The sequence below is a fragment of the Solea senegalensis genome, linkage group LG15, assembly GCF_019176455.1.
Source record: "Solea senegalensis isolate Sse05_10M linkage group LG15, IFAPA_SoseM_1, whole genome shotgun sequence".
NCBI lineage: Eukaryota > Metazoa > Chordata > Actinopteri > Pleuronectiformes > Soleidae > Solea > Solea senegalensis.
This window is the reverse complement of record NC_058035.1, coordinates 8,110,467-8,124,739: the sequence shown is the minus strand read 5'-3', so window position 1 is coordinate 8,124,739 and position 14,273 is coordinate 8,110,467. Positions and strand designations below refer to the sequence as shown.

General features: G+C 40.5%; 1 protein-coding gene and 2 long non-coding RNA genes across 4 annotated transcripts; 2 read left to right on the top strand and 1 right to left on the bottom strand.

Annotated features, from left to right (window-relative positions):
• Positions 1-14: 14 nt before the first annotated feature.
• Positions 15-13,393, top strand: col9a1b (collagen, type IX, alpha 1b). The gene is made up of 32 exons (XM_044045633.1): positions 15-208; positions 653-715; positions 808-843; positions 941-1,003; positions 2,044-2,097; positions 2,465-2,500; positions 2,767-2,790; positions 2,899-2,952; positions 3,549-3,602; positions 3,743-3,775; positions 3,860-3,916; positions 4,023-4,076; positions 5,273-5,326; positions 5,427-5,480; positions 5,598-5,651; positions 5,733-5,786; positions 5,881-5,934; positions 6,017-6,070; positions 6,187-6,240; positions 6,697-6,741; positions 6,827-6,880; positions 6,967-7,020; positions 7,116-7,169; positions 7,935-8,006; positions 8,191-8,226; positions 8,310-8,354; positions 8,455-8,487; positions 8,595-8,741; positions 10,157-10,211; positions 10,938-11,126; positions 11,226-11,303; positions 12,353-13,393. The coding sequence occupies exons 1-32, from the start codon at positions 134-136 to the stop codon at positions 12,547-12,549; spliced, it is 2,040 nt and encodes a 679-aa protein (XP_043901568.1). The 5' UTR covers positions 15-133; the 3' UTR covers positions 12,550-13,393.
• LOC122781689 lies at positions 7,783-12,359 on the bottom strand. Of its 2 annotated transcripts, none has more exons than XR_006361836.1 (6): positions 12,267-12,359; positions 10,998-11,104; positions 8,604-8,747; positions 8,413-8,470; positions 8,177-8,334; positions 7,783-7,986 (listed from the first exon to the last, which is right to left on the bottom strand). It is a non-coding gene; the product is annotated as an uncharacterized LOC122781689 (long non-coding RNA). The 2 variants fall into 2 exon arrangements; XR_006361835.1 differs by lacking the exon at positions 12,267-12,359 and adding an exon at positions 12,052-12,132.
• On the top strand, positions 11,314-11,642 carry LOC122781690. Its single transcript, XR_006361837.1, has 2 exons — positions 11,314-11,482; positions 11,514-11,642. It is a non-coding gene; the product is annotated as an uncharacterized LOC122781690 (long non-coding RNA).
• Positions 13,394-14,273: the final 880 nt, after the last annotated feature.

Below are 14,273 nucleotides of genomic sequence, written 5' to 3'. Positions count from 1 at the left end.
ATGGCTGTGGGACTGCGGATGGCGTAGATAGCTGAGGGGGATTCAGTTGGGTTGTTTTGTCGGGGTCTCCTTCAGCCCATCAATTCCCAGAGAAAGGAATACAAGTTTTACCTTTCCTGCCCTTGGGGAGATCATGGATCGGGCCCTGAACATTAGAGGGCCACTGCTGGTGCTGCTCCTGCAGCTTGTCCTTATTTGCTCCTCTCAAGTAAGACTTATGTCTCCTCTCTCTTTGTGTGTCCTCTTTGTTTGTCTCTATAGGCTGATGTGACAGAGGTTCAGGTGAGTGTTCTCTTGGTTCTCGTGCTAAATGACAGAACTCCTTTTGAAGCTGTGGCAAAATGTTGGATTGGTTTTATTTACTACATTTATTGGACTTTTTCCTGGGGAAAAAAAAGTTTCCTTTTAAACACTTTTGTGTCTATTGCAAATTTTGGGGAGTAGAAATAATCTCTTTAGGGTGTACACCATTTCAGTGTATCTAGGATATAGTCTTTTCTTCTGGTAGTGCACCTGTTCATGTATATGTATATGTATACATATATATATGTATATATACATATAGCCCATGCAGTAGTATATCTATTTAAAGAATAACACAAATTTTCAGAAGTTCAAGCTGATATTACTATATTACTATGATTTTACGTAGCGGAATGAAGGACCTCCTGGCCCTCCTGGACCTGCAGGTGTCCCAGGAATTGACGGCGTTTCTGTAAGTGTTATTCGATATGTAACATTGTCCATATAGTGCACTAAAGAGTCCAGTATGGCTTCTGTTAAAGCCTTGAATTGCTTCTATTGCAGGGGGAAAGGGGAGCAGATGGCGAGGATGGACTTCCCGTAAGTAACACACATAATGAAATATTCAAGGATTATACTGTATATCTCCATTGTTCTTCACAGTAGAGTTGATTGTTTGTTGAATCGTTGCATTTAGGGACCTGATGGTGATGCAGGTAAACCCGGCTCCTCGGGATTACCTGGAATACCTGGAAATGACGTGAGTGCTTTGTGTTTTATATTTGATGCAATCGATGTTTGTTTCATTAATAGCCACCCCAAAACCTCAAACCTGCAAGTGGGTGGACCTACAAAATCTGTGATCCTCCCACCGTATAGTTTTTGTTAGCGCTCATTAGTCCTGAGTGACCAATGAAATTTCAGATTTAGAGGAGAGGCTTGGGGAGATATATGTGCAAAAATGTGAGGAATTTATGAGGCAGGATGAAGAAATCCAAATTTCCTTTTTAACAGGATAAATACAGACCTGAGTGTAATTAACTCTGGGTTTAACAGAGGGGTAGAAAAACACTGTAACATAATACTAGTGCTGATGACAAAGAGGTGCTGTCTATATGTGAATTAGTTCACCGTATCATTTTAGGTAGATGAAATATCTGTTTATTTACACACTCATCACGGAAATGTCTGCTTTTGTGTTTACTGGTTTCATAAAGTGTGGTTCATTGACTGTTATTCCTCTACATCCACAATGATTGAGGAAAAACAATGGCGGCTTTGTTCTGTGTACGCTGTTCGTGTCTCCTGTTGAGAATCCTCAAAACAGTGTGGAATGATTTCTGTCAGTGGGCTTGTTTGCAGAGCTGGAGGAATGTTGCCCTCTGTCCTGGTGCTGACTCTTTTCTGTATGCTTGTTAAGTTGAACGTATATCACAAAACTGAGGGTGAATTTTGACATTGCTGACTTGCTAAGTTAATCCCAGTTATGAAAACTCCCTCCCACTGCAGAAATCATTCCCAGAGACCGGATCGGGAACCACTGATGGGTCGTAGGAGATTTTTCCAGCCTTTTACTTAAGATTTATTTGTATATATTTAAAATATCATGCACAAAATGAGTTGTGTTTGTTTATCTCCTATAAATGTCTGGTTTGTCTATTCAGAAACACAATTACAGTAAATTGTGATTCCAATCTTGATTGTTTTTTTGTTTTTTTTTATTCTCATATGAAAAGTTTAAGAAAAACTGCAGACCTTTGTTATGATGTATTAGTTAAGCCTGATGTCTCCTCTCTGCAGGGTCTGACTGGCCCTGTTGGAGATCCTGGGCCCGACGGTCCCCCCGGACAGAAAGTGAGTGACTAATGAGCCTGCTTTAGGGACTGTGAGTGCTATAGTGCCAGGATGATTTTCAGTCTTTTGGCATGGGCAACAGGAGCTGCGCCCCATAAGCCAATTCCTCTTGACAAATGAGACTTAATCCGACAAGTCTTCTTGTGTAATCTCAGTGAAGAATGAAGCTCCAACGCGTCTTCATTAAGCTAAACATTGCCAGGTCAAATGTGTTTAACTCGGTCATGTGATGAGCTGCAGGAATGTTAACTTGCTCTGTCCACAGATTCAAATACAGCTCAATTTTACCTGTTTCAGTGTTTGTCTCAGGATTCATGAATCCAATGCATTTACCCATGAATCTAATGTATTTGTCTTCATCTTGTAGGGTGAACCTGGGAAAGCCGGACCTCGTGGGACAGCTGTGAGTTGCTTTTCACTAACAACTCTCCGATTGGATTACATTAGATCTGAAACGCGTCCCAAGACGTCCAACGTCCCACACAAACACACATAAAATAATGTATATTTGACATCGAACATAGGAGACCACATTACATCGAACCTAATAGATGAACAATTGATCAATAGGTTACATCATGGTGCTCTATATTTTGTTATTTTCAAGTTTTTCTTGTCTTGTGTACATGAACAGTTTATGTCACACTGAGTCATATTGTCTCTCCTCAGGGTGTTGGACCAGATGGACCCCCCGTAAGTCATTTAATTATTATATACAAGCTATAGCACAGCTCATATTAATTAACTTGTGTCTTTATCCAAGTACTTTTTGATATTTATCATTTGAAATGTGACTTACAGGGACCACTTGGGCATGGAGGACTTCTAGGTGAAGTGGGAAAAGTTGGACCACCTGTGAGTAGAGTTAGAGCTGTAGAATTTATATTTATATACAGTACAGCCACAAATTGAAACTATAGTAAAACGTTTTGAAATAGTGACTGAACGTATAGGTTTTTCTCACAAAGTCTAAAAAAACATAATGAAGTAACACTAAAAATGACAAGTTAAGTATTTAATTTGAATAACGTGCTGTATGACATTTTAAAGTGCTTTATATTACAGAACTTAGCAGTACTTTGTCATCAAGAGAAATTTTTAACTTATTTTTATTATAATGTTAGCTGAACTACTTATGGATATATATAAATATATGTATATACATATATATATATGGCCTGGTGTTTGGCAAATGCCATCGTAGTTTGTCTCAGAATATTTAAATTCCATTATCAGTTAGCAGATATGAAAACAATGACCCCCTAGGGTAAATTCATTGGAATGACATGATTAAGATTCTATGTAGGCCAGAGATAATGCATGTTAGGTTAAAAAGTCATCTTCTAAGCCTGTAGTACATGAATGATTTGGGGCTTATTGTAATTCAAGGAAATACTGAAGAGTTCGTTTTCTTGTGTCTTATTTTTTAACACTTCTTCTCTCCTTCATAGGGGGCCATAGGTGTGAGAGGACCACAGGGACCTCGGGGACCAACAGGGCCCAGAGTAAGTGGCTTCTTTTGACATGTCACAAGATTTGCCACTGAATACATTTAACTTTCTATTTCACATGGCTCAGTGACATGGTTCAAATAGGAAGTCAATTTTCAAACTGTATAAACTGTAAATTTCCTCCTCAATTTCAGGGTGCAGCTGGAATGCTCGGCAGTGCTGACCTGGTACCGCTTTATTTCCTGAAAATTATACATCATTTTTGTTATTATATGAGATCTATTTACTTACATTTAAATGTCATTGTTTAGTGTCCAAACTCTTGTCCACCTGGAACTTCTGGACATCCGGGCCTTCCTGGCATGAAGGTGAGAAGAGCAGTTATAGTGTTTAGCGACAGATTAAAAGAGTCTATGTCCCTAAATGTAGGTTTTTTTTTTCCTGTAACTCTTTTCATTCCCTCCATGTTTTCAGGGTCACAAAGGTGTAAAGGGTGACGCAGGAGAACCAGGAAAACAAGGACACAAGGTAAAGCATTTCTAAACATACATATCATATGTACCAAAAAACACATCTGGTCAGTGAATTTCTACTCTGCGTAAATACTGTAGTTACTGGGTTTATTTCTCTCCACGACTGTCACACGTGTCGGTGTTCCACATGAGGAAAAATGATTCCTGTCCCAAATGTGAAAAAGTGATTCCCGGCACCGTTGAGACAAGTATTATTTGTGTTGCTCTATTTCTATAGAGGAAGTGATACATGCCTGTTTGTAATGCCTCTGACTTCCTGTAATGTACAGTGATTTATTGAAAATGTTTTTCAAGCACAACTTCCCTCCCCCTCTAATGTGTCCATGCACTATATAAATGGAAATGAGTCTGGGCCTATCCCCCTTTATCACCCAGTGCCAGGATATGATATACTGTCACTCTGTGCTCTGTCCCCGAGAATGAATTTTTCCTCCAAGGAAACTTTCATTTCAGGCGCATTTTGCCTGTTTTTCATCCCCAATTTCACAAATATGAAGATGCTTACAGTCACCGATAGAATACCCGGAGGTTTTGCTGTGGCTGAAAGCAAGTTATTTCCTGATATTGAGGAGCAATGTTGAGATATGAAAGAACATATTTTAAAGATTGCAGTTTGACCCATTTATGCACAAAAACTTGTTAAACAGTCAGACTAATTACGACAACATTAACTATCTTCCATGCAGTATGAAGCAAACATGTTTTGACCTTTTGAATCATGTTCATTTCTGTTTGGTTTGGCAATATTCAATCCTCCACTATGTATGGTTTACATGCTCTAATAGCCACTTCTAATGCACATAACACTTAATGAAAGTTCCCTGATAGCCACAGCCTCTGACTCAAACCATTATCCCATTATCTTTCAGTGGATATGCCTCCGTGGGTCTGTCACAAAGTCAGCATATAAATTATTTGCAATTTGCAAACTCAGAGTAGGGTAATTTGGAGTTAAATTGCTTGCTTTCTCCCTCCCCTTGCAATCCATTAAGAAGTGGATATTAAACACATCCCAGAACGGCTGCTTCATTCTCTAAGTAACACAAAGTTGATTGGAGCAGCACACTCATTTCCCTGCAAAAGAGAGGCACTGATGGGAGGCCAATTGTGTTATGTCTTAGGATTTGGTTTGACTTTGCTGTGTATAGTTTCACCCGATGAACTTAACACATTTATTTTCTTTTTACTCAGGGTGAGGAAGGAGAACAGGGAAGTCCAGGAGAGGTTGGAGCCCAAGGACCGAGGGTGAGATACCGTGACTGTTGAATGATGAATTCTCTTCACTGAGTCAGGTTCACTGTTTTTCTGCTTACTGAGGCACCTGTTGGATCCATTGTTCTTCTAGGGCTCTCAGGGAAATCGTGGAGCCATGGGGATGATGGGCCCCAAGGGTGAGATGGTAAGTATGTTTATTGTTTTTCTGAATTATTTTCAAATTCACAGTGAAATCCTTTTCAGTATTATGAAATATTTTCCACAGAATGCATTAGTGATTCTAATTCTGATTTTCTGACAGGGACCTCGGGGTCATGATGGAGAACCAGGTCCCCAGGGTGTCATGGGAGCAACTGTAAGTTAGTACCGCAGTGTCAGTCAAATCAAATACCATATGTTTAAGTCATGAAACATGCGATTCAATTCATAATTTCAGGGGGATCAAGGTCAAAGAGGTGCGATGGGTGAGCCTGGGCCTACAGGTGAAAAGGTTGGTTGACACACATTTGCAAATGTCATGAATAAGTAAGTGTTCAGTTAAGTTATGAAATGGACTAATTGAATTGTGCACCTGTGTTGTTTAGGGTACTCAAGGGTCAAGAGGAATCACAGGTGTGCCAGGTCCCAAAGGAGATGCTGTAAGAGCCTGATCATTAATGACAAATCAACTTGTTTCTCTACACAACAAACTCATATTGTTTTGTCCATTTTAATGACCAGGGTTTATCGGGTCCAGATGGTCGAGAAGGTATACCTGGGATGCCAGGAGCAAAGGTACTTTTACAACTTAAATATGCAGTACAGTATATTCTGTTACTACAACAGGGCTCTACTGTTTTGTTGCTGGGAGCACTATCCGCTTAATTTATTCACTGTCTGTTCCTCTGCAGGGAGGCATCGGACAGCCGGGCGTTCCTGGAGAGGTCGGACTTCAGGGGTTTCCTGTGAGTATGACCTTTACCCCCGAACTGTCAAGACTGACTCTGATGATTGGATGCACCTGAGTAAACTGCCCAGGAGCAGTTCCAAGCACCGTACCTCCAACATGCAATAGCACAACAACTCATCGCTACATCTATCTATAAATGCAAGGAACGTCTGTCTGTCAAACGCGTTGCATTGAAATTAAGCAAAACTCACACATTTAATCCCACTACACTCAGTATTAAACACTTAGAGATTACTGTCTTCTTCATAGATGCAACATTTATCAACTGATTTAAATACACTTTTGACACCATAAGCTTATTTATGGTCAAGGCCTCCAGTAAAAACATGTCTCCCCTAATAAACCAGCTTTTTTTTAATGCTCCAATGTTTCTTTTTAAGAGTGACACCTGCTCATGGAAATATTTCATTGTTGCGTTTGTATCTCATCAAATCTGTTCCATGTTTTTCAGGGGATGCCTGGTACACCTGGACCAAAAGGCTTGAGTGGCCCTAAGGTTGTTAGAAGCTGTTTAAATCCATTATTTCTTGCATTCAAATAAATTGCCAAAGTCTAAAGGCAGTGTGTTTGTTTCCGTGCAGGGAGATTCTGGTGAACCAGGCTTTGCTGGAACAATAGGACCTGCTGGCAAAACAGTAAGTATGAGCAGCCATGTTGAATCTCTAGCCTGATCTCTGTCACCTCTTTTGCTCTAGTGTGTTATTTTACTGTCACTCCACAGGGTGAACGCGGAGAACAGGGAGAGGGCGGACCTGTTGGACCCATTGGTGAACCAGTGAGTATTTTTTTTAGCTGATTTATTTGCAATTTCTCCTGATGTTAACTTCATGCTCAACTCTTTGAATTCTGATCATTGTCTCTTTCCTATAGGGAGATATAGGAGCGCAGGGTCCTGTAGGTTCATCTGGAAAACTAGGCGCCAGGGTAAGTTACAAACACAACAAAGTTGAATTAAATTTAGATGTAAAAGAAGTCGGCCTGAACAAGGACATGCAAAAAAATCAAATTAAAATGTGTGACAAAACAGCATCATGATGAAAATCTGCAGTGCTGCATGAATTCAATGGTCCAAAATCGTTGCTCTGCAGATGAGGAAGTATGTTTTGTTTTTTTTCAAATATGAATTAGATTGCCATTGCAATAACCCTCAAAAACCTCTGGGGAATACATACACAAGTTGATGATTCCCTCTTGGGTTTTTGATACTTTGAAAACAAGAAGCTTAAAAAAGGAGGGAAGCACAGGGTAAATCGTTGTGGCCGCGGTTTCTCTGGAATGTCTCAGAGAATAGATTGGGCCTGGATCTCACATGAGGTCTATTTTCACAGTAAGGGGAGAGCGGTGTGCAGCAGACTGAATGAGCCCTCTGTTCTCCTGGCATTCCTCAGACAGTCAGGCAGTGATCAAAGAGGGAATGGCACATGCAAATAACCCGCAATACGAAGCTTATACGAGCACATGTGTGGGAGAGAACACAACATATCCTTTTGGTTCAAACTGGAGTTATTCACCGGTAAAACAATAGACATACAAGAGGTGTTTTTGCAACACGTAAATATGTTATGTTTCCTTTAATCACTTAAATTGAGTGTTTGTTTTTTTTTAAAGGCTGCTCTGTGTGGATACCAACCCATTTCTTATAACTGCTTTGATGTTTATCCTCCCTTCTCCTCCTGTTATTTATAATAGGGACCCAAAGGTGCACCTGGACTTCCTGGTCTCCCTGGTCCTCCCGGTCATCCTGGGGTGAAAGGAGAGCGGGTAAGAAAACACTGTGCCACCATGCAGAGACCTTGTCAGGATTATTGTCTTGTAAACTAAGAGAGATTTATGTCGAGCAAGAAACAAGATGATTAGCACCCTCTAGTGTGGACAAATTGAATAGTCTTCCACCACTCATGTAATGATCATTCACTTCATAACACACTTACTTTTTTAATTAAAGGGAGAACGTGGAGAAGCAGGACCCAAAGGAGACCAGGTATGAAATGCTGATGCAGAGAATTTTTTTTCTTAATAGTAACGCTTCATTGTCTGCATCATTTACAATTGATGTTTTCATAGGGAGCACAAGGTGATGAGGGAAACCCTGGTGACAAAGGCGATGGTGTAAGTTGTTAAGCCAGCACTGTCAATTTAACAATTTTAATCTTCATAATACACTTACAACAGTATTGTTTTTCAATCCCTGTTGTTGTGCTGATGGTAGGGTGAATCGGGAGAATCTGGAACCAAAGGGGAGGTGAGTTTGAACAAATTGCTTCATTGTGGTTTCTCAGTATTTTTTCCTGCAATGTCAAACCACAGAGAAAGTCATGCAGTTTGGTGAGCATGTCCTTTTCTGTCAAGGTTGGCAACCTGGGCGAGACTGGAAAACGAGGTCCTGAGGGTAGTCGAGGGCAGCCTGGCATCGAGGGGCCTTCTGGCTCACCTGGACCCCGGGGCATGCAGGGAAACAGAGGTCCACCTGGAGTCAGAGGGTCCCAGGGGCCTGCAGTAAGTCTGAGAGAAAACACCTCAGGTTGAATCTCAAGAAAGTGTATAAGGAGAACAACATCACCTGTGTAGCACCATGACAAAGTTAGAAGAAAAAGCTACTGACTATCTTTACCATAACTGCCAGGTTTAGTTTAGTTTGATATATATATGATATGAATAAATATGATGTTACATTATCATATTTAGAAGTGTACAAGGCCCTGTAGTCTGTGATGAGTTAAGTTAAAATAATTTATTTGAAAATTCTTGCACCAAGATAGGCCTAAAGCCTCCTGCAATTCTTAGGATCAGTCCTCAAGATGACACATAATCATTTGTCCAATGACATATTTCATGAGAGTCAGACAGACACAGAACCTCTCTGGAATAATCTTTGGGTTGCATCAAGCTCTGATTGGCTTCTTACTGTCAATGAATGAACACAATCGCCTTTTTCTTGGAGCCAACCTTGAAACTAGCTCAGTCTGAACAATGACATGTTCTCTTAAGAACTGGACTTTCAACTCACAATGTCTATAACAAATAACATTTAAGACGCGCTGAGGTTGAAGAATTTGTAAGGTAATTAGTTACAATACTGTAATGAATGCCTCGACACGTTTACTAAAACTCACAAGTTAAGAGATTTAAACAAGACTCTTTTCTTGTGTGACATCGCTGAGGCGGAATGTGTTTCCTCATGGAGATCAATGAAAGCCTAACTCAGATATTATACTTTAAAAATCTTTAGCTTCATTACGGTGCATTTTGAGCACGTTAACCAGGTTTGAAAGCCAGACACAGGTGCTTCTACACTGAGTCTGCTAATCCCTTAATATTAATCTTATATTTTGTCAAAATGCAAACACAATTTCTTGCCATTCTGTAAAGATTAAGGTTTATAGTGGTGAAGCTGCATGTTGCTGCAGAATATCCCTCACCTCACACTTCCCTTCCACAAGTGTGTTGGAGAAACTAGCCTTCAGTCAGCTCTATAGAGACTGCCATTTTGGACCTCCATGTTTTTACAACAGCGGCCTCAGTAGAGCGGACTTGGCTCCCGATTTAATTTAAAAGGCTCATTCTGGGGTGATGCAAAATCAATTAAATCAATCTAAGTGCACCTGATTGTATTATCAGTGTACAATGGGGTGATTGTACATGAATTAAAATATAAGTATGTAAGTATTTCACTTAAACTTTACACACTGGACCTTTAAGTCTAATGTGACGAGTGGGGAAGAGGACTGTAATTTAATATATATAGCTTTATCCTGCAACTGAACACTGAATTTCTAAAAACATAACCTCCTTGGCAGAGCTAAGACAAAAAAGGAGTTCATTTTTTTTTTTTTTTTGACTTGATAACAGTTCTGCAGAGCCATGATATGAATGATTCAGACGCTGCAATGAAATCATCTCTTTCTTTCCAGGGCAAAGAGCCAAGTGATCAGCACATCAAACAAGTTTGCATGCGAGTCATGCAAGGTAAGACAGACGAGCGTTTGACCCCCATGTACCAATTTTCTTAGACCTCATTTCTTGAGTTTAATCTTTCCCCCGAATGCCCTATTACACGATTATACAAAGAGCCGCCACTTATGGTGTCTCATTCGCCGATCAATGACGCTCTAAGAGGGACAGTATACTAACCAAAACATGAAATACGCTTCGGCCTTTTTTGCATTTGATAGATGAAAAATTCCTTCTCTGAGCTTTAGAAATGTTCCGCTGAAGTCACAACCTCTGTTCTCTTTATTCGTCTTCACAACTCATCTCCTATGTTCATGACTTTTTTATGGGCGATGTGCTGAAAAATTAATTTCACCTCCAGCAGACCTGTACTCCTCCGCTCCAAGCAAAGAGTCTGCCTAGAAAGGAAATCTTGAAAAAGAGCAGTCGAGCAGCAGCGGCATGAATTTTCATCAGCAGCCAGGAAACTGAAATCTTAAGTGCAAAGTACCGTAAAGCAAGGAGCCATGGGGGATTAATATTAGATCATTTGTTCCATGACTACACATTTCCTGTCAGTGATTGCTCAAAATAAGTAGTATTATCTCTTTTCTGATTAATTTATGGGGAAAAACTTGAAAAACTATTATGAGTTTGGTATCACCTCGCTCTGAGGCTGCTGGACAATCTTTCCAATGCTGTGCAATAACAATGTTGACGTCAACAGCGGTCATGGAACTCTTTCTATTTTTGCTCCAACAGAACAGCTGGCCCAGTTAGCAGCTAGCTTAAGGAGGCCAGAATCCGGTGCAGCTGGTTTACCTGGAAAACCTGGACCTCCAGGGCCTCCTGGGGTTCCAGGAGACAATGGCTTCCCCGGGCACTCTGGAACGAGGGGTCTCCCGGGACTCAAAGGGCCACCAGGACCTCTAGGATTGAAAGGACCAAAAGGTAAAATGATTTAGTGTCTGGTTTCTCTTCATAGGGTTGATATGAAAGAATCATCTTTGTATATCAATATTTTTCTTTATCATGTCATGCGTATTACAGGCGAAATAGGAGACAGAGGCTCCAGAGGGCCCACTGCACGAGGACCCAAAGGTCAACCAGGACCTCCTGGATTTCCAGGTGAGTACATTTTGTCATTTCAATCAGGAGTGACATGCATGAAAAATACAAATAAAAAGTATTACAGATTTAAAAGATTAAAGGGCTGATAGTGTTCAAAGAGGTTTTGGTACTTGGACACAATGGGGGAGATTTCAAAGCTGAGGACTTCTTCCAAAGCCCAGTCACTGGTGGTGAAGGTGGTGAAGTTACACTATGATGCTGATGAAGCATGAAGAATGATGGATCTGATGACACTGTGAAGACTTGGTGGCAGTGGGGAGGTGGAGGGTGAGCATGACAGCACAGTGGGAGAACGAAGACCAAAAGAGTTGCATTTAAAAAAAAAAAAAAAGGCAAGGAGATAATAACAAGGCACTAACAAGTCAGGCGTGTTGTTATTTTGGCAGATAAGCTCAGCTGATAAACAGCATTCATATTCTAGGAAATTACAGCTTTCTTGAGTGACAGAGTGCGCGTTTGAGGAGATGAAAGGATGAAGTAAAAGAGTGAAACTATGATCAAAGCGTTCAACAGTCGTCGTCTTCCTGACTGAACTTACACTGGCGCTTCATTTATATCCGCTACCTCACTCCCAAATGCTCAGTTTTGCAAAAAAAGAGCAGACTTCTCACTTGATTTACATCGGTAAACATTTTCACGAAGAGTTGATGGTCTCCAGCAATAGTTTCAGGTCTTCTTCCACAGAACATGGTGTCAATTTGTGATGTGTGAAAGGAAAAAAAAATGTTTCCTTGCTCCAACACACCTGATTCAAATGAATGGGTCGTTGTCCATCGGAATACGTGCAGCGGAGTGGGTCCCCAGGACCAGGATTCAGAAAAACTGCTGCTTTAGGTGCCTGGTTGCAGATGACGTCTGTGACAAATCACATGTCTCAAGTCTTCAACACAAGTTTAGATTCTTATGGGTATTGGTTTTTACAGGTCATAAAGTCTCCTCTGCAGAAGACAAAACCCTTACCTGCCTTGTTGTCCATCGAATATGTCCTAAAGTTAAGTTGTGAGACAAAAGGAAGCGGTTCTCTGAAGTACATCTTTTGATCACAGGTGAACCAGGCAAATCCGGCTATGGTCAGGATGGTCGGGACGGGCAGAGGGGACCCCCTGGAACTCATGGACAGCCCGGTGCACCTGGATCTCCTGGTGCAGCTGGTCCTAATGGTTACTGTGACCCGTCCGCCTGCAACCTCCAGGCGGGAGCTGCTCACCAGTCTCTGGATGTGAAGGGGCCTGCAGGGAACTAAGAGACACACTGGCAGAGACAGAAAGACTGTTGGATTATCTCCCCTGAGCACAAAACATTTTTCACGTTCCCTTCCCTTGGGCTGCGGTTGTTATGGCGCCTTCAATCCATTAACCTCTAGACTTGTGAGCATGTTGTTGTGCCAGCTGCATCTCCATCAGAAGGAGCCTGCTGTAAAATAAAAAAAAAAAAGAAAGAAAAGAAAACACAAAACATGTTTTCTGTGCTACCAGAAAGATGTTTTGATTCATTCAGGGCACGGGTTCAAATTAACGAGTTCAAATGAAATGATGAGTGTTCATCCCACTCTCCTTGTACCTCTGCCTGCGTTTTCTTGTCCTCTTCTGGATCTTTTCTCATATAGAAGCTCCTCCACTCTCTCTATCCAACACTTAATAATCACCCAAGTCAAATCAGAAGCGCTTGTACACCAAAGACTCACCAGCAGAGACCATCTTTCGATTTTTGCACGTCTCAACATCTTTTCAGTGCAGTGGTTCAAAATAAAAAGGAGAGAGGACGAGGCTGTTATCAAGTCACACTGACTTCAGTTTATGTTGTAAATCTGTAAAAAAAGAAATGTTTGAATTTGTGGTTTTATTTCCTACAAACAACCTAGTGTGAGGTTTTGCCTTAATGTACAGTAAGAGAGTGCAACTGTGCAGCTATGGGAATATATTTTAGGAATGAGGGAAATAAGAAATAAAGAAAGCGACACACACTCTGTTTATTTATTCCCTACACTTGTATCATCCTGTAATTATATTTCTGTGAAGATTACCCACATAAATGTTCTCAATTACCCCCCAAATGTGTTCACCTGAAATAAAAACAAACAAATATTATAGCTTCCCATCATACCACATGGTTTTCACCAACGGCTGTTGTCATGGAAATGAAATTTACATGCAAGAACATCTCTCCTACATGTTTCATCAGCGCTGTGATAAAAACTTCTCAAACAGGTAAAAGAAAAAAAGACCTTGCAGTAGAATAGTTTAATTTAATCTGTCTCCATGTCAAGAATTAACTTGAAATCTCAAAAAAATATCACAATTCAATAAGTTTCATACATTTTGAATAGCTTAAACCGTATTAAATATAATCAGAAACAAAAACAGCTGTCATGGCAGAAATAAACAACTCTTGTTAGAGGTCGCAGGGATCATAACAGAAACTGTGTACAGCGAGAGAAAATACAAGAAAAGAAATCACTGAATAACATTTATTCCACAAGTGTAAGTGCCATTAATCAGTGTCGATAAAAGATGTTGAAAAAGAAAGAAACCGGTGTAAGGTGTAACCTCTGATACTTGGTAACCACATACACGCTAAATTACTGCCTCTGCTCTTTATCAACACTCACCTAAAGCCGACTGACACTGGCTCCTTTTATTATTCCTTCAGTGAAAGGCAACGGTTAGTGTTGATATTTAGTTTTTAATAAAAATAACTAATGATGTAGACGTGGTTAACCAAGAGTGAGGTAGATATATCCAGCGAGACAAAAGAGTTTTTAAAGACACGCAGAGGCCACGCAGCAAATATGAATGACAATAAGAGCAGCAGGCAGACATTTTTTAATCCACGGGGCCATGCGGAGAGGCTTATCCCTTTTCTCCCTCATTGAAAGCATATCTACAAGATTAGACTGCATGTGGCAATGGATCAGGTTATGCCACTGTAACAACAACAACAACAACAACAACAACAACAACAACGACG

Bases quoted from the DNA above. Each gene is read 5' to 3' on its own strand.
- col9a1b (XM_044045633.1), top strand. From the start codon at position 134: ATGGATCGGGCCCTGAACATTAGAGGGCCACTGCTGGTGCTGCTCCTG. The intron at 209-652 runs GTAAGACTTATG...GATTTTACGTAG, and splicing joins TCCTTATTTGCTCCTCTCAA to CGGAATGAAGGACCTCCTGG. The intron at 5,652-5,732 runs GTAAGTTAGTAC...TCATAATTTCAG, and splicing joins AGGGTGTCATGGGAGCAACT to GGGGATCAAGGTCAAAGAGG.